This window comes from Nannospalax galili, unplaced genomic scaffold (assembly GCF_000622305.1).
Source record: "Nannospalax galili isolate Female #2095 unplaced genomic scaffold, S.galili_v1.0 scaffold406, whole genome shotgun sequence".
NCBI lineage: Eukaryota > Metazoa > Chordata > Mammalia > Rodentia > Spalacidae > Nannospalax > Nannospalax galili.
The window spans coordinates 4,251,267-4,275,138 of NW_008357033.1; the positions used below are offsets into that span (position 1 = coordinate 4,251,267).

At 47.9% G+C, this 23,872-nt stretch overlaps 1 protein-coding gene across 1 annotated transcript in view; it reads left to right on the forward strand.

Moving 5' to 3' along the window:
* Positions 1-763: 763 nt before the first annotated feature.
* Positions 764-23,872, forward strand: part of Ttll3 (tubulin tyrosine ligase like 3) — a 34,178-nt gene continuing 11,069 nt past the window's right edge. The window contains 10 exon segments of the mRNA XM_029557081.1: positions 764-2,964; positions 3,180-3,271; positions 4,918-5,086; positions 5,221-5,318; positions 13,589-13,717; positions 14,637-14,751; positions 15,563-15,667; positions 17,362-17,557; positions 20,162-20,310; positions 23,434-23,677. Coding sequence (XP_029412941.1) covers positions 2,565-2,964; positions 3,180-3,271; positions 4,918-5,086; positions 5,221-5,318; positions 13,589-13,717; positions 14,637-14,751; positions 15,563-15,667; positions 17,362-17,557; positions 20,162-20,310; positions 23,434-23,677 — 1,697 coding nt within the window. The 5' untranslated portion in view covers positions 764-2,564.

Below are 23,872 nucleotides of genomic sequence, written 5' to 3' on the forward strand. Positions count from 1 at the left end.
TGGGTGCACTTAATATACATGCATGCAAACCACTCATGCTCATAAAATGACTAAATTAAAAAAGGGGAGAAGCCAGGCACCATGATGCCCACCTTTAATCCCAGTGCTGGAGAGGCAGAGGCAGGTGGATCTCTTGAGTTACCAGCTAGCCATTGCTATATAATAAGACTGTCCAAAGAATAGCAAAAACATGGGAGCTAAGCTCCCTGGATGACCAAAGGAGTATTTATGGGACTTGGGGGTTTTTATGTTGTTTCTCAGCACTGGGATTGAACCCAAGGCTTTGATCACATTACAAGCTACATCACCAGCCCCCACAGGGGTCTTTATAGAAAAGAGCAAGGAAATGTTAAAGGGAGGGGCTGGGGGCAGGGACAGACTTGGACTGCTCTCTCCTTTGGGGGTTTTGTGGGAGTTTTTTGCCTTTTTGAGACAAGGTCTCCCTGTAGCCCCGGCTGGCCTCAAACTCACAAAGATCTACCTGCCTCTGCTTCTCAAGCACTGGGATTAAAGTCCTGGAGACAAGGTCCCACTGCATAGCCACAGCTGGCTGGAACTTGCTATGTAGACCAGCTTGGCCTCATCTCAGAGATTCTCCTGCCTCTGCCTCCTGAGTGCTGGGACTGCCGGGCATGGTGGTGCATGCCTTTAATCCCAGCACGAGGGAGGCTGAGGCAGGCAGATCTCTGAGTTCAGAGCCAGCCTGGTCTACATAGTGAGTTCCAGAACAGCTGGGCCTACAAGGAGACCCTGTCTTAAAAAGACAAAAAAAAAAAAAAAAAAAAAAAAAAGTGCTGGGACTAATGGCACCACCATGCCCAGCCTATCTACCTTTATGACACTGCCTCTGTGACCACCTGCCTTGTTGAATTAGTTGGGCCCTCTGGGGTACATGGCTGTATTATAGCTTTGCAGCAACTGTTCCAGGTACTCCCAGTGAAGCTGGGTGACCACATGGAAATGGCAGCTGCTGGTCACTCAACCCTTAAAGGACAGCCTTCCTCAGGTAAGCCACCTGGAACTCTGCTTTGTCTTCCAGAGTCTAGAGACCATAAAACCAGATTTTGCAGGCCAAGAACAGAATGGATGCCAGCCAGCCCTTTCCTGGTAGCATGTCTTTTGGGAAACCCAGTTCCCAGATGAGGTTAGGGAAAGTAATCACTGGGTGGAGTCATTTTGAGAGAGCTGTGGGATCCACACAGTACTGCAAGAACAGATCTGCCTGGTAACTGACAGCTGGGTTCTTCCCTGGATCCAGATTGAATGGTCACTGCCAGTTTGCCTCTCTTAACTCCTGGTTTGTTGATTCTGACAAGAGTGAGGTGGGATGGAGGTTAAAGACCAGTTCCAGGGGATTTCTTCTCCACTCTACAGGCATTGCATGACAAGGCAGTGCACTTCACATGCAGGCAAAACACACACATTAAAAAAAAACATGGCGGGGATTTAGCTCAGTTGGCAGAGTGCTTACCTAGTGTGCATGAAGACCTGTGTCCCATCCTAGCACAGAATAAAACGTGGAACCTGGCTCAAAAGCTGGGGGTGGGGTGGGGTGGGAGGGTGTTAGAATGAGACCTAGTATTAGTATTGGCTATGTTGTATGAGGTAGATAGTGTATTTATTATCCTGGAGTCTTATTTCCCTGTGACTTATAAAAGCTCACTTACGGACTGGGCCTGGGTGTTGAAGCATGATTGTTCTTGAAACTTTTCATTTCTGCAGCAGTTGATTCAAAGGACCTGGTTTCTTTTCCCTAGTTGTTGGAAGAAGGGACATGTGCTCTGTGCCTTATCGCTGCTGCCCCATATGAGGCCTTGGCTTTCCTATTTATCCCCAAAGACCTTACCACCCCCGATTTGCCTGGCCCTTCTGGTGTGATCAAGCTTCACCAGGCTCCATTCTCACTAGCTGTCTTTAGTTGACCTAGAAAGGCTCACCGCTTGGCAGGGCAGGGAGTTTCCACTGCCTTGAATGTGATTCTCCTCCCCTGGTGGTTCCTGGCTCCTCACTTAGGCTTTCTAGCTTAGCAATCACCTCTTCCAACGGTACTCCTAACTGCCTTCCCTTAGGCAGCCCCCTTCCCAGTTTCAGCTCACTGCTTGCTCGCCACCCCATATACCAGTACATTTTCATATCTTTGGCTATCTTTTGGTTTCTCCACCCTGAGCCTTAAATTCCATAAGGTCAGGGACTGCTTGACAGTTCCTGCCGCCAAGTCTGGAGTATGGTCCTTTCTAAATATGCGCACTGAGGCCCCGGAACCAGGGCACAAACTGCTGGATAAGGAACACATGACACCAATTCCGATGGTCTGCCCAGTGCCTGGCTCATAAGAGCATACAGCAAGGGAGGCCCAGAGCTAAAGCTCCTGGTGAAAAGCCCTAATTCTGTTGCCCTTTTAGGACCCCCTGCAGCTTGCGAACCCTTCTCCCAGGCCTGATTGCGCTGGGGCAACGGTCTCCTAGGCGACGGGAAGCAGAGGGCGGGGCCTGAGGCCAGGGCGCCTTTCGGAGGCCGGTGCGAGGCGGGCACAGGGCGGTTCCAGCTGTACTGTGAGGGGTCGTATGCAGGGCCTCGGCGCGGCTCTACTCCTGAGTGCTGGGCACCTGGGGCCGACTACCGCCTGGTACCGCCAAGAGGGCGGCCCTGGGTGCAGCTGGCACCGGAGGTCGCAGCCGCCCGAGCCACACACGAGTTCGCCAAGCCCGTGGCCCTGCGTTCGCAGCTCCGAGTTCCGGCCGCCTCACAGACTGCTATGGCCCGGGCCCGCTTCCGCACAGCCCGACGGGGCTCATGCTGGCGGGGGCCGGGGGAACTGCTGCCCCTTCCCTGCGCGCCAACTAGGCAGTGTCCAGAAGCCGCCGGTCCTCGGCACCCAGGGCATTGTGAATCCTCACCCCGTCGCTCCCCTCCCCCCCTCGGCCCTGGATGACCCCCTGCCTGATCCCCTGCCGCCGCTAGACGGTGAGACCGGGAGCGGCTTGCCACCCATGGCCGCCTGGCGGCTGCAGGAAGACAACATGCGGGTGGAGGGAAGGGGGAATCTGGAGAGGTGAAATTAGAGGTGGGAGTCCAGAAGAATGGTGGCGAAAGGGGAGGGACGTGGGCAACCCCAGTCGGAAAAGTCCCTGGGCTAAGCTCCCCACCCTTCTGTGTCCCCACTCTGTATCTCTCTGCAGGTTCCCTTGTCCTTTGGCGAGGGTTCTCCAAAGGACCTCACCACATGGGCCGGCTCAGAAACGCTAAAATCCACGTGGAGAGAGCTATCAAGGTTGGAGGGGATGGGGAGGAGGCCCTACCTAATTTCTCACATCTTTAAAAACGTGGTGACTCTCTCTGTGATTCCAGCACTCTAGGAGGCTGAGATAGGATTGCCACGGATTTGAGGGTAGTCTGGGTGAAATAGCAAGGCCCTAATCTTGGAAAACAGTAACAAAAACAACTTGATCCCACGCACATCTGCAAGTGTCTCCACATCCTCAGTCTCTCCTCAGGGTCTTGGACTTGACAGAATTGTCTCTACCAGAGATTAGCGCCTCAGCTAACCTTGGCCCTGGCTCCTTGCCCATTCCCATTGGAACCACTCTTATTTCAGTCCCTGGTGACCTGTGAGGGGACTCTGCAGCCTTTTCCTGCCTTCCTCTTGCAGGAGCACTGTGTCACACATCCACGCCCCCCCACCCCCACCCTCCCCTGGCTGGCTGCATGCTCCTAGTTTTTCTTGCTCCTTCCTGCTGCCTCTGAAGGGTTCTCAAACATTAGTTTATGCTCTAGGGACCTTCTCCACAGCTGTCTTTTTCCTTGGGCTTGGGAGTCCTGGCAGTGTGCTGTTTGCTGAAGACCACCTTTAAAGCCTGGCATCCAACTCCTACCCTGGAGAATCAGTCCTCTGCTGGACATCTCTACCCAGAACGCTCACAGGCATCTCACTCTCACTTGCATCCCAAACTTTACTCCTGTTTCTTGCCCAAACCTGTCATTCTCCCCAGTCTCCAATTTTTCCCATCTCTCAGTTTTTGAAACTAGAAATCCAGTTCCTGTCACTGGGTCAGCAAGCTCATTCATATTCCTTGCCCCCACAATGAGTCTCCAGCCTGGCACTTCCTCCACCTCTTCCCCATCTCCACTGTTAACACCCTCATTCTAGCTATTGTGCCTACCACAGCAGCCTTCTAGGGTCTGCCTCCATGCCTACTCCCTTCTACATTAATTCCCCATGCAGTCCTGCCATATGTACAGAGCCTCTGTGTATTCCCTTGCTTTTACTTGATTGCTTTATGCCTTCTGTAATAGAAAACACAAGGCCGGTTTGAAGATCTGCATGGCCCTCCCGAGTCTAGTCAGCACACTGTTTTTCCTGGCCTCTCAATTCCTTCTTACCTCTATCTAGCCTCTGGGCCTTTGCACATGCTCCACCTTCTGCCTGCCATTTGTTAAACTCTGCATTCATGACTCCTTTCCAGCTTTCCCTAGCTTTGTATTTCTATGTAGTTTCTCTATTTAAGTATGCTGTTTCTGGAACCAGCCTGCCTGTATTTAAATCTTTGCTCTTAAGGCTGGGAGTACCAGTGGTAGAGTGTGTGCATAACATGTGTAAGGCCCTGGGATCAATCCCTAGGGCCAAGCAGAAGGAAAGAAATCTCTGCTGTCACCTACTATGTGACCTTGGAGAAACTTTAACCTCTTTGTGCCTTTCATAACGAGTAAGATGAGGGTAATAGTGTCTAATAAAAATGCAAATTGTTCTTATTAGCGCATATAAGTGCTCATCACATAACAAGTACTCAGTAACTGTTTATAAGCTGCCATCTACTGGGATATAAAAATTCCCTGAAGGCAGAGACTTGCAACTGTCTGGTTCTCCATTATATGTCATGTGTGTGACACTGAGGCAAGTCCCTGTCTCTCACCTTACAGCAGAAGAAGATCTTTATGATCCACGGCTGCTACCCAGTGATCCGGTGTCTCTTGCGCCGGAGGGGCTGGGTTGAAAAGAAGATGGTCCACCCTCCAGGCACCACCCTGCCACCACCCCAGAAGGATGTGGATAGTTCGTTGATAGGGGATAGTGATGCCACAGAAGATGGTGAGTAGGTCCCTCCCTTTCTACACTGCCATTCTCTAGCTGTTTACCTTTGGTTCCCACTGGCCCAGGGTTGAGTCTTTAAAGGGCTTCAGGGGCACAGACATGTTCCCATGGGGTCTTCTCTGTATCCACAGAGGATGAAGAAGAGAATGAGGAGTTCCGGAAGCCACAGATGTTGGATTTTGATGGATTTCTGGACTTTGATGATGTAGATGGGATACATGCTTTGATGGTGAGGATCCCTGGAGATCAAGATGAGGCAGAGGGCTGGCAGGTGGCTTTCTGTTTAGAAGGAGAGCACTGGTGTCCAGCTGGGTAACTTCAGGCAAGTCCTTCCTTCTCTGGACCTCAGTTTCTTGTCTGTGAAAACAAATTGCTTCTCTAAACACCAGATAGGTCTGTACAGAAAGGTAGGACTCAGATAAGGCCTATGCCTGGTGACTCTCCCTTCCAAGTAGACTATTTCACTCCTTTCTTTGCACTTGGCAAGTGAAGGCTGAAAGGAAAGGCTTTAAAAGTCAAGAGAGGGGCTAAGGAGATAGGTCAGTCAGTAAAGTGCTTGCAGTACAAACATGAGGACCTGTGTTCAATCTCCAGTACTCATGTAAAAAGCCAGGTGTGGTGGTGCAATGCTTGTAATCCCAGGACTGGGGAGGTGGAGGCCAGAGGATCCCCAGGGCTTGCTGGCCTGGCCAGCCTAGCCTACTGAGCAAGCCTCACTCCAGGGAGAGACCCTGCCTGAAAAACAAGATGGATGGCTCCTAGCAATACCCAATATCATCCTCTGGCGTACACACACATACACATGCACACACACACAGGCACACACATACACATGCACAAATGTGCACTTACAGACATAGAAACATACAAAACTGAGGGAGGCTGGCATGATGGTATGGAAGGCATGCGTGTTAAAGGGAGGATACTTGGGTTTAGAGTTTAGCCCCACCCAGACTCAGTGAACTGTATGAAGTTGTCATTTCTTTTTATTTGTGTGTGTGTGTATGTGTGTGTGTGTGTGTGTGTGTGTGTGTGTGTGTGTGTGATATGCATGGTGTATGCCACACACACATGGGGGTCAAAGGACAACTTTCAGAAGTGGATTCTCTCCTTCCATTGTAGGTTCCAGGGATCAAACTCAGGTAGGTAGTCAGTCTTAGCAGCGGGCACCTTTACCCACTGAACCATCTTGCTGGCTGTATTAGTTTTATTTCTATTGCTATGATAAAATAGCCAAGCAAAAAGCAATTTGGGGGGAGAAAGGATTTATTTTATTTCACAATTCCAGATTACAGCCCCTCAAAGCAGAGAAGTCAAGGTGGCAAGAACTTCAAACAGCTAGAGAAATGAATACGTGTGTGCCCACTATACCTCACTTTCTCCACTCTTTTTTTAAAAATCATTCTTTTTTTAAAAAAAAATTATTTAATTTTTGTGTATTTCATACAGAAAATCATCTTTATCCCCCCCCCCCCTTTGGCACCCTCATAGCTCACAAACTAGAGTTCATACCTTCTGTCATTTGTGTTAAGGCCTGTCATGTAAAGTTAGTGTTCCCAGATGTCCCTCAGTGTAAGTTAACCCACTGGGATCTAGACAGTCTATCTAAAGTCCCTCCCTTTAAGAAGATCAGCTCTTGCCAGGCGTGGTGGCGCACACCTTTAGTCCCAGCACTTGGGAGGCAGAGGCAGGCGGATCTCTGTGAGTTCAAGTCCAGCTTGGTCTACATAGTGAGTTCCAGGGTAGCTGGGGCTACAGGGTGACCCTGTCTCAAAAAGACTAAAAACAAACAAACAAACAAACAAAAAATCAGCTCTTTCTCACCCAGCAGTAATCAGCTGCCAATAATTCTTCGACTAAGATTGGGGCCTGCTGTTCATTTCACAGTTCTGTGCTGGGTTTTTGAGGCTTAAGTTTGCATGGGTCTTGTGTATGCTGCCACTATTGCTGTATGTTTATATGAAAAGAGTCCCAGGAAACTGTAGGACTATTTCTATATGGTCATGCACCTCCTCCCTGGCTCTTACAGTCTTTTTGCCCCCTCTTCTTCAATGATCTCTGAGCCCTGGGTAGGTGGATTTTCATGTAGGAGTCCTGTCCAAGGACCCACACTCTGCAGACGCTTAATTCTCTGTGTTTTGGCCATTTGTGACCTTTTGCGTTCCTGGCCCTCTGTTGAATGAGGGAGCTTCACTGATGAGAATTGAAAGATGCATACATTAGTGTTCTCCATCCTTGTTCTATGTTCTGTGAGCCTTAGGTGTAGCAGTTGCATCCTAGATGAGCCACTTAACACTTGGGCAATGCATAGACAATCTGTATATGACCAATTGTGGAACTCTGTAACTATCTCTGTCTCTTAGAAAAGAAGGTTCTTTGGTGGGTGACTTTCTCCACTCTTACACTGCCCAAAATCCAAGCCCAAGGAATACTGCTGTCCATAGTGGACTGACTCTTCCCACATTAATGTGATCAACATAGTCTCCACAGGCCAACCGATTGAGACAGTCGTTTGTTTTTACTCTTTTCCCAAATTATTCTAGATTGTGTCAACAAAACTGGTCATCACAGTGGTCCTCTCCTTCCCGCTCCATTTTATTAAACAAAATCTCTTGTAACCCAGGCCCACCTTTTTTTTTTTTTTTTTCGGTCTTTTTGAGACAGGGTCTCCAGGTTCCAGCTATCCTGGAACTCACTGTGTAGACCAGGCTGGCCTTGAACTCAGAGATCCGCCTGCCTCTGCCTCCCAAGTTCTGGGACTAAGTTGCATGTACCACCTTCCCTGGCCTAAATCTTTTTTAAAATATTTTATTTTATTTTTTTATTTTGTGTGTATGACTGTATTGCCTGCATGTGTGCAAGTGTACCTGAATCGTGCAATGCTCGAGGAGGTCAGAAGAGGGGGTTGGATTCCCCTGGAACTGGAGTTATGGACAGTTGTTAGCCACCATGTGGGTGCTGGGAATTGAACCTGGTTTCTCTGTAAGAGCAGCCGGTATGGGGCTGGAGAGAGATGGCTTAGTGCTTAAGAACACTGGTTGTTCTTACAGAAGACCCAGGTTTGAATCCCAGCACCCTACCTGGCAGCTAACAACTGTCTGTAACTCCAGTTCCAGGGGATCCAAAAGCCTCTTCTGACCTCTGCAGGCATTGCACAACATGGGTGCACTTACCTACATGCAGGCAATACACACATATACATAAAATAAAAATAATAAAAAAATTTTTTAAAGTTTTTTTTTAAAAAAAGAGCAGCCAGTGTTCCTAACCACTAAGCAATCTCTCTAGCCCTGGCTTCTAAATCTTTTTATTTGTTTGTGTTTTGGGTATTTTTGAGACAGGGTCTCCCTGTAACCCCAGCTGACCTGGAACTCACTATGTAGACCAGGCTAGCTTCAAACTCACAGAGATCCACCTGCCTCTACCTCTGCTGGTATTAAAGGCATGCACCACCATGCCCAACTAAATATGTAGTCAAGAATACCCTCGAACTCCTTATCGTCTTGCTTCCACCTTCTAAGTGAAGGGATTACTGGCATCTTTGTTTTTCTGAACAGTGTCTCACTACAGAGCTCAGGCTGGTCTTGAACTGCACATGCCTCTGCATCAGCCTGCTGAGTGGCATCTGCCACGACATCTATCTGGAACCTTGTTCTAAGTGCTTTCAATGTCTGCTCATTTAATCCTCACCCTAGTCCTATAACATAGGGTTATTGCATTCATAGATGAGAGGATTGGGGCACAAGGAGATTAAACTTCAGTTTCAGGCTGGGCATGGTGGTGCACATCTGTAATTAGCACTGAAAAGACTGAAGAATGAGGTCATGAGTTAGAAGCTAGCCTGGGCAACTTAGTGAGTTTGAGGCTTACATGGGCTACTGGGCTAAACAGTAAGAACAGGGTCTGACAGATATTGTTAGTTATTAATCATCCTGTGTCCCAGAGTTGTGGGAAGAATAGTGAGGTGGGGGTCCTTGGAAAAAGCTGGGTGCCCATCAGTTGGAGTCACTGCCCTTTCACTGGGCAAATCACTAATGGCCATAGGCCAGAGCAGGTGTGGCATTGAGTGGTTCAGCTTAGTCTCTGTCTTAGGACACAAGTCAAATGGAGGCTAGAAACCTGGCCTGGTATGCTCACCCAGTGTATGCTCTGGAGGAACAGATGTCTTTTTCTGCCTTATGCAAAGATGGTGTGGGGGCTTGCTGCACTAAATTTTCCCCTTCTCACTCTCTCTTTGACCCTCCCTCACTCTCTCAGGGTCTTCTGGTCCTGACATGGGCCAACAAACTGGCATAACACATGGTTTTGCATGGCTTATATGACAGGGAGGGAGCGACTTACAAAAAGATGGCTTTTCAGCCAAGCATGGTGGCACACGCCTGTAGTCCCAGCACTTGGGAGGCAGAGGCAGGTGGATCTCTGTGAGTTCAAGGCCAGCCTGGTCTACATAGTGAGTTCCAGGACAGGTGGGGCTATAGGGAGACCCTGCTTCAAAAAGACCAAAAAAAAAAAAAAAAAAAAGACAGCTTTTCATAACTCATGCATCATTCAAGCACCACCTACAGTCTCCATTAGCTTTTGCCCATGCTCTGTGGCTGTGCAATCTCACCCCATGGTCTGAACACCCCACAGGATGCCTCTGCCGTTCAGCCAGCGGCCACACACTTCCTGGTCCCAGGTCCGGACCGGCACATCCTTGGCTCTCTCCCTCTTCCAATCTTGCTGCTGCTTGCTCTGCTGGTGGCTAGGCTCCACCCTTCTTCCCAGGGTGCCCTGAATTCTTGCTCAGGCTTTTCAGGCTTTTCAGAGGAATGAGTGATTCCTGGGCTACACTCCACCCCTTTCCTCCGGCTCTTACAAACTTTCTGCCATTTCTTCTGCGGATTTCCCTGAGCCTTGGAGGGGGTGACAGATGCAGGGTGCTCTCTCTTGTATCATGGTGAGATAGTGATATCTTGGGGTTCCCCATCATTCATCTTCAGGACATGGTCGCTGATCTATCTCAGTGGTGTTTCCCCTACTATGAAGACAAGTGGAAGGAAGTAGACACAGCTAAACAAACATTAATATAAATATAAATGTCTAGAAGATATCCCAGTAGGTGTACCATATTAAACAGTATACTTGCAACTGTTTCCCTGCTGGGACTTGTAGCCTTCCCTGATACAGGGGGTTGGCCTGGTCTACAGTACTAGATGTGTGTTCCACCCCTAGGAGCGGGTCTTATCCAATTAGAAATTTGTCGGTTGAATGTATGTGAGTTGAGCCATTATTGCACTTAGCAGGCATTGCTTGGCATGTCCATAGTGTGCAGCATGTGGGGTCCATTGTTGAGTAGATCACAGGGGATCCTTTCTTCCCCAACCATCTGCATAGTGCCTTCTAGCACTATGAAAGCCATCCATCCAGTGGCATGGAGTTTTTGGCTTAGTCACAGCTCCATCTCTTCTTCTCCCATGCTCACATCAAGGAGTGTCTTCAGCAACATGGCCTTACTGACCTTTTTAGTGTACAACAGACATTAGTGGCAATAGCCTTGGTGAATTGGAGGACCTCAAGGGTCTCTTCTCTGACCAACAGCTCATGGGGGGAAACCCATCCCTCGTACTGTAGTTTTCCTTAACAGTTGTATAGTTTTGGAGCCTCTGTTTTTAATCTTACCCAGCCATAAAACTCCCAAGATTTTACAACTATGGCTGGCCTTTGTTTCTTCAGGTATCTTTCAAATGGGTTTCACATATGTAAAACACTCAAAGGTTAATACCATATATTAAATCAGTCATAGACAAGGTCTAACACAGCATGGAAAGGTTTTATCCATTCGTATTAATTGCTTTCTCCATAGTTCTTTGTTAGGTACCATAGTATGGGTAAGAGGCATTAATTTGTTTAGTTCTTTACTATCTTTAGTTATCGCTTTGGAGTCATTCTGTATTCTGAGAATCTTACATGGAGTCTCTTTGTATTTTTTTGTCAAGGCTGCAGTTGCCTGACCCTGCACTGGGCTAAGGAGGCAGGGGGTTTCTCTTGTCGCTGCTATACCCGTTGGTTCCCTGAGTCAGGCAGGCCCTGGGTCTGCCTCCTGACTGTAGCCATATCTGTCATCTCTCCATTGACCATACCTGGCTGCTGAGGGAGGCCTTGGTGGGAAAAACTGCCTCCACCCCTAGCATAGCCTTTCTCGGGAGAGAAATGGGCCTTATTTAAGCTTTGGGGATTCTTAACCATCCCTGGGACAGTTTTTATCCTTTGAATGCCTTTTGTAAACTGTTCTTCCAGTTTTAAAGACTTCCAGAAACTCCTTAGTACTAAATTTGGTTTCCTATCATTTTTTTCTTTGGGAATTTGGGCTGGACATAAATCTTGCCACATTCTTTGAGTAAACCAAACAGACCATTTCTTCTGTCTGGTCTTTCTTATATCTCTTGTAGAGTGTTCTGTTGTTCTATAGGCATGTTTTATATACTGGTCAGAGTCACTTAGATCTGCTACAGCCTCTCACTTTACAAAGATCCTGTCCCATTAAAGGACTTAGCAAAACCATTAAAGCTCTTGTATTAGTCACTTTTCTGTTGCTGTGATAGAAACACTGACCATTTATAGAAGGAAGAGTTTATTTGAGTTTACAGTTCCAGGGGAATTACAGTCCGTCATGGCCGGGAGCCATGGTGGCTGGAGGTGGCTCAATCAGGAGCAGCAGAAGCAGAAGCTAAGCTCTCACATCATCACACAGGCACAGGAAGCAAGAGAGCAGCTGGAGAACTGGCAAAGCTTGAGAACTCTCTAAGCCCACCCCCGGTGACATGCTTCCTCCAGGATAGCCACACCTTCTAAAACCTCCCAAAACAGCACCATCATCTGGGGACAAAATGTCCAAATACTTGGAGCCTACGGGGGACATTTTCATTCAAACCACCACAGCTCTATACCATTCTCAAGGTCCCAGTTGAATTAAGCTTTCCTTTATATTTCTGGTAAACACAGTCTTACCTGGCCCAGTGAACTGGGCATCATATATTGCTTTTCTCATACCTAGTTCTCTCAGTAATGCCTGTCCCTCCTTTATAGTCTTCCAGCCCCTGCTAATCATGGGAGTCTCTCTTGGTGTTGACCGTGTATCTTTAATGCCTTGCACCAGCCATCCCATTAAGGACTGCCCCCCCCATTGGCCTAGGTTGAACAGCCTATGTCACAAGGACAGATGGGTAATTATAAAACTCAGCTGTGATTCTTAAGAAGAACTTAGACTGACATTATTTGCTCCTATGTCCCATACCCTCACAAGCCATGTGGTGAGGGACTCTGCTTGCTTGTGATTTTTTCCTAGTTTTAACAGCTCCAGTGTGGAGTATTTCCTAGTTACAGTACTGTTAGCTTTTTTCTCTTTTTGTCTCAAAGGTTGAATCTGTGGGGCAGCTTTAGCTACTTTTATTTTTAGGTCATTTCTTTTTTCACTACTATCTGTCTTTTTTCCTGAGTCCTTGGACCCTAACCTTAACACAAGTTAAAATGTCCCATTTTTTCTTTCTCTCAAGCTCTGAGGCCGAAACTGAGTCTGCCAGTACCTCCCTAGCCTTTTCAGCTTCCTCTGCCTTTGGAAAATCTTTTAATATGCAAAGTAGCCATGTCCCCTCTCTGGGTCTCAGCAGAGGCTCCAGGCTTGAGGCTCAGAGAATTTTTTCTAGGTTTTCTATGACCTTTAAAGAGTTCTCAGACCCATTTATTTTAGCAACTGAGCTATTTCCCCACATTTACAACACAGCTGTGGCCTTGGGATTTTTTCCCCTTTGATTCTGTCAGCATCTGCATCCCCTGTGTCATTCTAATTACATATTTCATGATTCACTGTGTGAGCCACGTCAACGCCATCACTAGCTCCCTTGCTTTTCCCAAACTCCCATGGTTTGTTGTTTCCAGGGCCAGTCTGCTGACTATGCCAATTTGTTGCACTAAATTTTCCCTTCCCTGCTGTTTGACCTACCCTACCTAACTCTTTCAGGGTCTTGTGGTCTTGACGTGGATGGACAAACCAGCATAACACATTTTTATCTTGGGCTTTGCATGGTTTATATGACACGGAGGGAGCGACTTACAAAAAGATGGTTTTTCATAACTCATGGGTCATTCAAGCCCTGCCTACAGTCTCCATTAGCTTTCACCCATGCCCCGTGGGTGCACGATCTCACCCCACAGTCTGAACGCCCCACAGGACACCTCTGCTGTTCGCCTGGCTGCTGCACAACTTCCTCACCCCAACTCTGGACTGGCACACCCTTGGCTCTCCTTCCAATCTCACCTCCGCTTACTCTGCCAGCAACTAGCCTCCACCCTCTTCCCAGGGTGCCCCACACTTACCCATCGCTCATGCTTTTTGGAGGAATGAGTGGTTTCTGGACTACAGGGCTCAGGGACACCTTGGACACTTCTTTCTGTTCAGCAAGGCAGGGAGAAGCTACCCTTGCTGGCCTCCCTGTCTCCATCTCCCCCCATTTTCTCCAGTCCCGCATGGTTCGGAATGAGACCCCCTACCTCATCTGGACCACTCGGCGAGATGTGCTAGACTGTCGCTTCCTCTCCAAGGATCAGATGATAAACCACTATGCCCGTGCAGGCTCCTTTACCACAAAGGTAGGCACCCCAGGGAAGTGGGTAGGGCACCTTCCAACCCCTGCCCTTGGGCTGGTGGCCCAGTACCCTGCTATGCTTTTCGGTCAGAGAAGTTTCTTGGAAAAAAAAAAAAAGGTGTTTTAACTTAGTGAGACACGAGGTCAATTCAAGGTTTGGTCCTCACATGTGTTGACATGACAGTTGGCTCAGTTCTCATGGGATTTGGAACCAGAAAAAACCCACCAAATTGATGACCATGAACAAGGGGGTCCTGACCCCCTGAGCGGCGCATGACTGGCTGCTTGCTGGCTGCATTGAGTTACCTGGGTTTTATAGCAAGTGGATCAGCCTCTTTAAGCCTCATTTAAATGAGAATTCCATTTAAGGCCTGGTTCTGCCATGCATGAAGGGCTTTTTTAAAAAATATATTTATTTTTATTTTACATGTATGCATGTATTGCCTGCATGTAGGTAAGTTGTGCAATGCCCGTAGAGGACAGAAGAGGCTGTCAGATCCTGGATCCTCTGGAACTAGAGTTATGGACAGTTGTTAGCTGCCATGTGGGTGCTGGGATTCGAACCTGGATCTTCTGCAAGAACAGTCAGTGTTCTTAACCACTGAGCCATCTCTCTAGCCCAGATGAAGGGCTTTTTAACTGGAGTCTGCCATGTTATTTTTGGTGTGAACTAAGAAAGCTTCCTGGGCAGAGCAGGCCTTTAAAGGATCATTGGAGGGACCTTTTACTCCATCATGGGAGGCCCTCCATATGGGGCCTTCTCAGCTGGGCAGATCCTGGAGACAGTTATCAAGTCAGGCCTAGCAAGTGGGGTGGAGTCTCGTGGTAGGGTCTTCATGACTGAATGGACACATGCTACCTGTGAGGGAGCCCTTTGGAACTTTCTGTGCCCCAGCAAGCCTGGTCAGCAGCTACCTCCATAGGTAGGCCTGTGTCTCAACCTCCGGAATCTACCCTGGTTTGATGAGGCTGATGCAGACTCCTTCTTCCCTCGCTGTTACCGCTTGGGGGCAGAGGATGACAAGAAAGCCTTCATAGGTAAGGGAACACCAGCCCCATGCCTGGACCTCTTATGCTATCTGTCCCATGTTGCGGCGCAAAAGGCCTCTCCTCTAGTCCTTATCTACTCAGTAGACTTCCCTCCTGTACCCCAAGACCTTAGTTCTCATTCATGGGTCCTTCCTGTTAATGAGCCTCCTAGCTGGGCCATTCTTGGTCTCCTGAGAAGCCTAGTCTAGAGCATCTTCTAGAGGTTGGTAGAGTGGTTCCATTTGGAATCCAGACCGGTCCAGGCTCCACAAAAGGCTGTAAGCCATGGGTTCCTAAGGCAACATAGGTTCCACCTCCAGAATGGGTTCTAAGTTCAGGTCTGAATTTGGATCCAGATTAGATGTCAGGTTTTAAATTATATTACAAATTTATGACAGGCCATGGTCTGATTCTATCAAAAGCAGATGAGGGGAACAGGTGTGGTGGGTCACACCTGTAATCTCCGTGCTCAGGAAGCACAGACAGGATTACCACAAGGTGGAGTCCAGCCTAGTCTTTTTAGTGAATTCCAAGCCAATCAGCTTATAACTGCATGACCCTGACAAAAAAAAAAAAGGGCGGGGGAAGAGGAAAAGAATAAAGGAGTAAAACAGGTTCAAGCCAGTTTCTAAAGACAGAATATGTGCCAAGTCTGGTCACATTGTAGATCTGATATTCTATATCTGGAATAGGAGCCAGGTTCTAGAATCAGAAAGGTAGAGTCAGGTTCCAGATCCAAAATGGGGCAAGTCATGGTGAGGTTCTGGAACCAGGATAGGCCTCGAGCCTGGGGGCTAAGCAGGGTATCTACTGCGAGCAGAGGACTTCTGGCTGACGGCTGCCCGCAATGTTCTCAAACTGGTGATGAAGTCGGATGTGAAGCTGGACTCCTACTACAACCAGGCAAGAGAGGAGGAGGCTCCAGGTGAGTGCCATGGTTACCTCCACTCCCCACCATTATGCACCCAGCTGTTCACCTGTTTGTTCATCCACACATATAAAGCTATATGACCAGACTCCGGTGTTTGCCACCAGCCTGTCCAGCCATTTGTTCACTCAGCCATCTACCTATCTACCTACCCACTCACCCTAGAGACCCAGCCAGCAGCCATCCATTTATTCATCCATCCTCCCACCTGGCCACCCAGGCTGGTCTCTAGAGTCACTCCCTCTGCCATCCTCTCCAGGTTCTATCCATCTGGCCACTCCCACCTTCCTGCCTGTCCATCTACCCATCTCTCCACCTGCTTGCCCATTCTCCCATCTACCACTTATTCATTCTTCAGTGTACCCCCTCATCCATCCAGACACTTGTCTTCCTGTCCACTTAATTGTTCAACACTCAAAAAGGACTGAAAGAGCCCCCTAGAGGCAGACTGAGATCACATAGTCTATTCCTGTCTATGAGAGCCAGCTCAAGTTCTGTAGGGAGGAGAAAGCAGACAAACAGCAATGTGCAGGTGTCCTCAGGACCTCCCGTACCTGAACATAAGGAACATCTGGGAGAGGAGGGGACATGGAAACCCTCTGCATGGTGGCCCCAAACCATTGCTCACCTTTCTCTCTGCAATCCTGGGGCTCCTTGGCCAGGGATTTCTGAGGGGGACATGGAAACCCTCTGCATGGTGGCCCCAAACCATTGCTCACCTTTCTCTCTGCAATCCTGAGGCTCCTTGGCCAGGGATTTCTGAGGAGAAATGAGCAGCCCTACTGGAAGGAGGAATGTTCTTGCTTCTTCCAGGGGGATCCTCCCTAATTGTTGTCACCTGGCCTAAGTGTGTCAGGTACCAAAAGACTTGTGTGCCAACATGTAGAGGGTAGATGCAGGTTGGCAATTGAGGACTTGGTGGTAAGTTAGGGTTTTTAGATGCAGATGTTCAGAGCTGAGCCAGGGTCATGTGTGTGTATCAGGTCTTCTGAAAAGGGGGGGGGGTTGTGCATCACTTCCAGGTGAGTGTCAGACCTCTATCATGGCATCATTAGTACTTTGTGGCTTGAGGGCTATCAGTGTCTGTCAGGTTCTGAGTGGGGTTGAATTTCAGGTGTCCAAATGGACATAAGAAGCCATGTCAGAGCCAGGTGTGGTGGTGCACACCTTTAATCCCAGCACTTGGGAGGCAGAGGACTGGTCTGCACAGTGAGTTCCAGGACAACTAGGGCTACCGGGAGACCCTGTCCCAAAAAGACCAAAAAAAAAGAAGCCATGTCAGATTTGGCCTCCATATGTATTATATTTAGAGTCACCTTGGCTAAGGCTTCCCTGTACGTTGTAAGGCCTCAGAAGTGTCAAAAGGCCAGGGATAGAAAGACTGCAGGTATGTGCTGCAGCTGGGCATGCTCTAGAGACCTCAGAGAAATTCAAAGTAGAGCCTTAGGTGAGTGAGAGGTATGGGGCAGCTGAGGCCAAGGATGAAACACTAGAGTTGGTAAATTTAGAGTGGCTTCAGGAGACTGTGTGGCATATCCCGGAGAGCTGAGGATCTAGTTCATGCTGGGCCTCGAGCGTCTTTAGGATAGGGCCTTAGGTAAGTGATAGGCCTCGGGTCAGCAAGGGCTATGGCTTGTGTCACTTTACCTGCTTCTAGATAGGCTGATGACAAGCCCCTTCTATCTCTGCAGAAGACACACAGCAGAAGAAACAGGAGAAAAAAACCCCGGCAATATCCCCAGAGTTTGTGGATGAGGCTCTGCGTGCATGTGAGGAGCACCTTAGCAGCCTGGCTCACAATGACATTGATGAAGACCCCGAGGCCCCCATGTACTTAAGTCCTGAGGGTTGGACACTCTTCCTCCAGCACTACTATCAAGTAGTTCAGTAAGTACCCTGCAGTCTGTGGGCAAGGAGTTTAATGTGTGTCCTGCAGGCAGGCTGTGGGGCTTGGGGGCAGGTTGGTTCAAACCCTCCTCATTAGCCCAGTCTCTCCCTCTTTTATTTGTCCTGGACTCTTGGGCTCAGGAACCCTCAGAGGTTCCCACTGGCTCTATGTTAGACTCCAAACCAGTTGTCCCTGGCTTAGCATAACACCAGCACCTAGCTCATGGCCTGGGCTGCGATAGACTTGAACTCAAGATCGGCCGTCACAGCTTCCAAGCCCTATACCCTAGAAACTTTTGAATGTACTTTTACTTAAATGCAAAATAGATTTTAAATAACCCCCTTTGGGGCTAGAGAGATGGCTCAGCAATTAAGAATACCTACTGCTCTTTCAGAAGACCCGAATTCAGTTCCTAGAACCCATATCAGGCAGCTTACCACTTGCTGTAACTCCAGCTCCGGAGGAAATCCAACACTCCTTGCCTCTGTGAATCCCTGTACTCAGTTAAAAAATAAATGACCAAGTGTGGTGGTGCATTCCTTTAATTCCAACACTCAGGAGGCTGAAGCAGGAGGATTGCTGTGAGTTTGAGGCCAGCTTGAGCTACATAGCAACATCCACCAAAACAAAACAAAACACCCCACAGGTTTATACAGTGGTGAATGGCTCACTACAAGAAATGAATTCATCGCTGTTTATGACTGGGTTTCTCTGCTGTTTGAAGACAAGTCCATGCCTCACCAACCTACCTGACTTTTATAATGATGACTTTCATGAAAACACTGGATTTTTTTTCCTAAATATAAAATCAAACAAATAGACTTTCAAATTACTCATACCCCTGCCACCCCAGGCGATACTTCCTGGGCCTCATCCTGGATTTGCTAAGCAGGTAACAGCATGCCATGGACCACAGGAAAATATGTTAGAAGTGAGGTGTGCACATTCCTTGGCGATGTCTGAGGCCCGCTTTCTCTGGCTACCCTTGTTCGTAATGCTTCTAATAAGAAGAAAGTTCTCCATGTTGACAGGCATCAGGGAAGCTATGGTATTAAAGTAGGGTTAGTGCTCAGGGTTGGGGTTGGGGGCCGGCTTCCTTGCTGTTTGATGGCCTGGGAGATGTAGCCATCTGGGATAGTGTATGAATTGTAGTTGAGGGGAACAGGGTTCTCCACCCCCTTGCCCATGAACTCCTGTCTGTACAGTCCAATTGCTGAGGCAGACTCCTTCCAGAGCATGCACATAATCAACCTTTCAGTTAACAGACTTTTGGAAAGTACCTGCTAAGTGGCAGGTGCAGTGAGTGCTTAGAGAGGGAAATACGGCAGAGCAAAGAATGCAGACTAAAGCCCTGTTCAGGCTCAGCCTGGAGCGTATGCTCAGCATACTTCGCCCTGGTCAATCTTCAGTACCACATGCCAGAAAGTTCTAGTGGGAGAGGACAGACAGTAACCTGAACAAATAGATGTCAGTTGAAGGAGTGTGATGGTAGAAAAACAAAACCAGATGAGGTGGGAGACAGATGAGCCTGAGCAAAATTAGGCTAGGAAAGGACCCACCCATCAACCAGGGCTAGGTCCAGATTAGGAGGGGTGAACCATGAAGAGAACCTTCTGTAAAGCACACAGGGATTTGCATCTTGGTTTAGTCACTTGACCCAGAGTGTAGACTTGGGCAAGTCTCTGAACTCTCCAAGCTTCTGTTTCCCTAATATGGGCTGGGTATACTCCCCCTTGGGATGACTTATAATAGAGCAAAGTCCTTGGCAGAGTACCTGGCATAGTGTTGCCCCATATGATGGTGATCAGCTCTACCAAAAGCAGTTTTTTTTTAAAGCTTTTATTTATTTTATTTATTTATTCATTTATTGAGACAGAGTCTCCTCATTAGCCCCAGCTGACCTGGAACACAAAGATCCACCTGCCTCTGCCTCCTGAGTACTAGGATCAAAGGTGTGCATCACCATGCCCAAACCTAGATTTTATTAATTTTTTTGTCTTTTTGAGACAGGGTCTCCCTGTAGCCCCAGTTGGCCTGGAACTCACTATGTAGACTAGGATGACCTTGAACTCACAAAGATCCACCTGTCTCTGTCTCCCAATGCTGGGACTAAAGGCGTATCCCACCACACCCGGACAATTTTATTAATTTTTATTCGAGTGTTGTGTCTGCATGTATGTTAAGTGCACCACATGTGCAGTGCCTTTAGAGGCCAGAAGAGGGCATCAAATCCCCTGGAACTGGAGATACAGTTGGAACCTGGTTCTTTTGCAAGAGCAGCCAGTACTCTTAACCACTGGGCCATCTCTCCAGCCCCCAAAAGCAGTTTTAATAGGAAAGGAGGTGGCAGAAGGTGGAAGTGGAGTTAGGGGGATGAAGGCAATGGGACTCTACCACCTTTCCCATTTGTGTGGTCTGGGCAGATTGGGGGTGGTGGGTAGTTTGTGGATGGGGTAGAGGTTGGGAGAGAACTGTGCAGATATCTAGGGGACAGGCTGACCAAGACAGGTTGGAGCACAGGCAGAGGGTTTTGTGTCTGCTCGTCCTGTCCTCTCATCTGCCCCCAGGAGCCACCCTGCCCAAGTCCCACTGTCTCCCTACAGTGAAGGGGCAGAACTCAGACATCTTGAGACCCAGGTCCAGCGCTGTGAGGACATCCTGCAGCAGCTGCGAGCTGTGGTACCTCAGATTGACATGGAGGGGGATCGGAACATTTGGATCGTGAAGCCAGGAGCCAAGTCCCGTGGCCGAGGTGGGGGTCAGCCTCTTCTTCCTGTTTCAGGGCCCTCCAACCCCCATGTCCTTTGTCTGACATTGGAAGCCAAGGAGGTTAATAGTGTAGACTGCCCCACTTCCAGGTTCCAATCCTCACTGTCACTAATATGCTGTGTGACCACGAACAAGTCAATTCACCTCTCTGAACCTGTTTCCTCAAGTGTGAAATAGGGATGGTGGTTGTCCCTCCTATCAGGTAAAGGTTAAATGCAGCAGTCTACCTAAAGTGTAGCATAATGCTATGTCATACAGTCACCCCATCAATGTGACTTCTGTGATAGTGATACCAGTCCCACCTCCCTGCCCTCAGTTTCAGTTGTCTCTTTTTTTTTTTTTGTCTTTTTGAGACAGGGTCTCCCTATAGCCCCAGCTGTACTGGAACTCACTATGTAGACCAGGCTGGCCTCGAACTCACAAAGATCTGCCTGCCTCTGCCTCCCAAGTGCTGGGATTAAAGGCGTGCGCCACCACACCCAGCCTTTTTCTTTTATTTTTAAATATTTATTTATTATGTGTATGAGCATTTTGTCTGCGACCATATCATGCAGTGCCCACAGAGGCCAGAAGAGGATGTTGGATCCCCTAGAACTGGAGTTATGGATGGTTATTAGCTGCCATATAGGTGCTGGGAACTGAATGCAGGTCCTCTGCAGGAGCAGCCAGTGCTTTTAACCACTGAGCCATCTCTCTAGCAACCCCCTTTAAAATTTTTACATTTATTATTTTATGTCTCTCTCTGTGTGTGTGTGTGTGTGTGTGTGTGTGTGTGTGTGTGTGTGTACACCACAGCACTTGAGGGGAGGCCAGAGGACAACCTTGGGAGCCAGTTCTCTCCCCTACCTTGTGGGTCTAGGGGATTGAACTCAGGACATCAGCTTGGAAGAAAGCATGTTTACCCACCAAGCCATTTTACCAGCCAGTCAGCTTTTTAAGTGGGTCTGGTAAGATCCCAAGGACTTAGCTGCTTGTCATCAAACTCTCAGATTTCACCTGCTCACACTTATAGGGTATGGCCCAGTGGTTAAGGTCATGCATGTTGAGATCCAACCCCCCTGAGCAAAGTACCCAGTGTCACCGTTGACCTGTACACATATAGGCATACATACACAAACATGCACACATACACACCCCTCCATATAGTAACTGCCATGTAGGTATTGATTGCTGTTACTAGCTGCTCTTCTGATGATTCAGGCAGATGTGAATGGCATTTGAACAGGAGATTCCACAGTCTGGGTCCAACGTTAATTCAGCCTTTAAAAACTGCAGAAGGCCTCCGGAGAAGTAGGCAGAAAACTTGTTAAATATGATATCCAAACACAACATACATACACACCATAAATTCTTCATTCCCTTTGACATGGAAATTTCATTTCTAGGGCTAGGCTTGCATCTCAGTGATATAACACTTGCCTAGCTTGCACAAGACCCTGGGTTGGATTCCCTTGTACCAAAAACCAAAAACAAACCCCAGGAATTTGTCCTGAAGAATTAGGTGGAAAAAGCCAGAAAGAAAGATACACAAAATGTTCATCACAGTGTGGCTTATAGCAATCAATCAACAAAACAATGCTGTTTTCTACCTAAGAGAATGGCTAAAATAAACAAGTACTGTTGGGTAGGATTTGAGCAATCTCACAAATTCTTACTTAGAAATGGATAGACCATCCTCAATATAGGTGAACAATGGAGCCCGGTGGGATGGTTCAGTGGGTAGAGGTCCTGTTGCCAAGCCTGACAAACTGAGTTAAGTCCCCAGTACTTAGTGGAGGGAGAGTACTAACTTCACAGGTTGTCCTCTGACTTCCACTGGAGCATGCCCACACTCACACTCATACAAATGGATAAAATGTAAACTTTTTTTTGAGACAGGGTCTCCCTGTAGCCCCAGCTGTCCTGGAACTCACTATGTAGACCAGGCTGGCCTCGAACTCACAGAGATTCACCTGCCTCTGCCTCCCACGTGCTGGGATTAAAAGTGTGTTCCACCACACCTGGCTAGAAAATGTAATTTTTAAAAGTTGTCCTTTGCTAGGCGTGGTGGCACATACCTTTAATCCCAGTATTTAGGAGGCAGAGGCAGGCGGATCTCTGTGAGTTCAAGGCCACCCTGGTCTACATAGAAAGTTCCAGGTCAGCTGGGACTACAGGGAGACTCTTGTCTCAAAAGACGAAAGGAAAAAAAAAAAGTTGTCCTCTGACCTCTACATATGTGCTGTGGCATTCATATACACACACAAACACTCACGTATGTAAAAAAACGCTTTAAAAAATGTGGCTATGCCTGGGGACTTGATTATAATCCCAGGTAGAAGCAGGAGAGTCTGGAGTTCAAGGCTAGCCTTGGCTACATAGTAAGTTCAAGGCCAGCCTGGGCTATATGAGACTTTCAAAAAAGCATCAGAACAAAAAACAGAAAAAAAAGAAAAAGGAAGGAAGGAAATGAGAAAGACAAAAAGAAGACAAAATGTACATATCCTTGGATGTGTAAACCTAGGGCTAGAAGTTTATTCCTTAAGTAGCTAATAATACAATGAGGGAGAAGAAGATTTTTGTATGTCCTTTTGTTTTTCATTTTTTCATATACTGTTATTATCAAAGAAAAATAATACATGCACATGGTCAACTATTTAAATTGTTATCTGTTTCTAGTGAAACAAAATCTCTTAAATATCAGTTAATTTAGAAAATTTTAAATTCTGGGACTGGAGAGATGGCTCAGTGGTTAAGAGCACTGGCTGCTCTTACAGAAGACCTGGGTTCAATTCCCAGGGCCTACATGGTGACTAACAACCATCCGTAACCCAATTCCAGGGGATTTGATACCCTCTTGTGACCCACGGGCATTGCATGACAGGGGTGCACTTACATACATGCAGGCAATATATTCATACACATAAAATAAGATAAAAATAATACTTTTTTTTTTTTTAATTCTTAGCTTTGCCAAAGAGAAGAAGGTTCTGCCTGAGGAGGGCAGCTTGACCACCTGGTGGGTTCTGTGAGGATGAGAGCCTATAATCAGCTGCCCATGGTTCCCTGAGCTTCACCCAGCCCCAGCCTGACCGCCCAGTCCCTGATGCCCTCCTCTTTCCCTCAGGCATTGTGTGCATGGACCACCTGGAAGAGATGCTGAAGCTGGTGGACTGCAACCCTGTGCTGATGAAGGACGGCAAGTGGGTGGTGCAGAAGTACATTGAGCGACCACTGCTCATCTTCGGCACCAAGTTCGACCTGAGACAGTGGTTCTTGGTGACTGACTGGAACCCACTTACTGTGTGGTTCTACCGAGACAGCTACATCCGCTTTTCCACACAGCCCTTCTCCCTGAAGAACCTGGACAAGTGAGCCCTCCCCACACATACTTCCTCTGAGTGCCCAGTCTAATGGGGGAGGGGGTGACGGAGAGGACTTACAAACACACAGGAACAGTGGGATCCTATAGCCAGGCTGGGCTCCATTGCAGACTCTTAGGTGCTTTCTCTATGCCTGTACTCTTGACTAGTCTGGGCTCCTGGAATACAGCAGTGATCAAAATC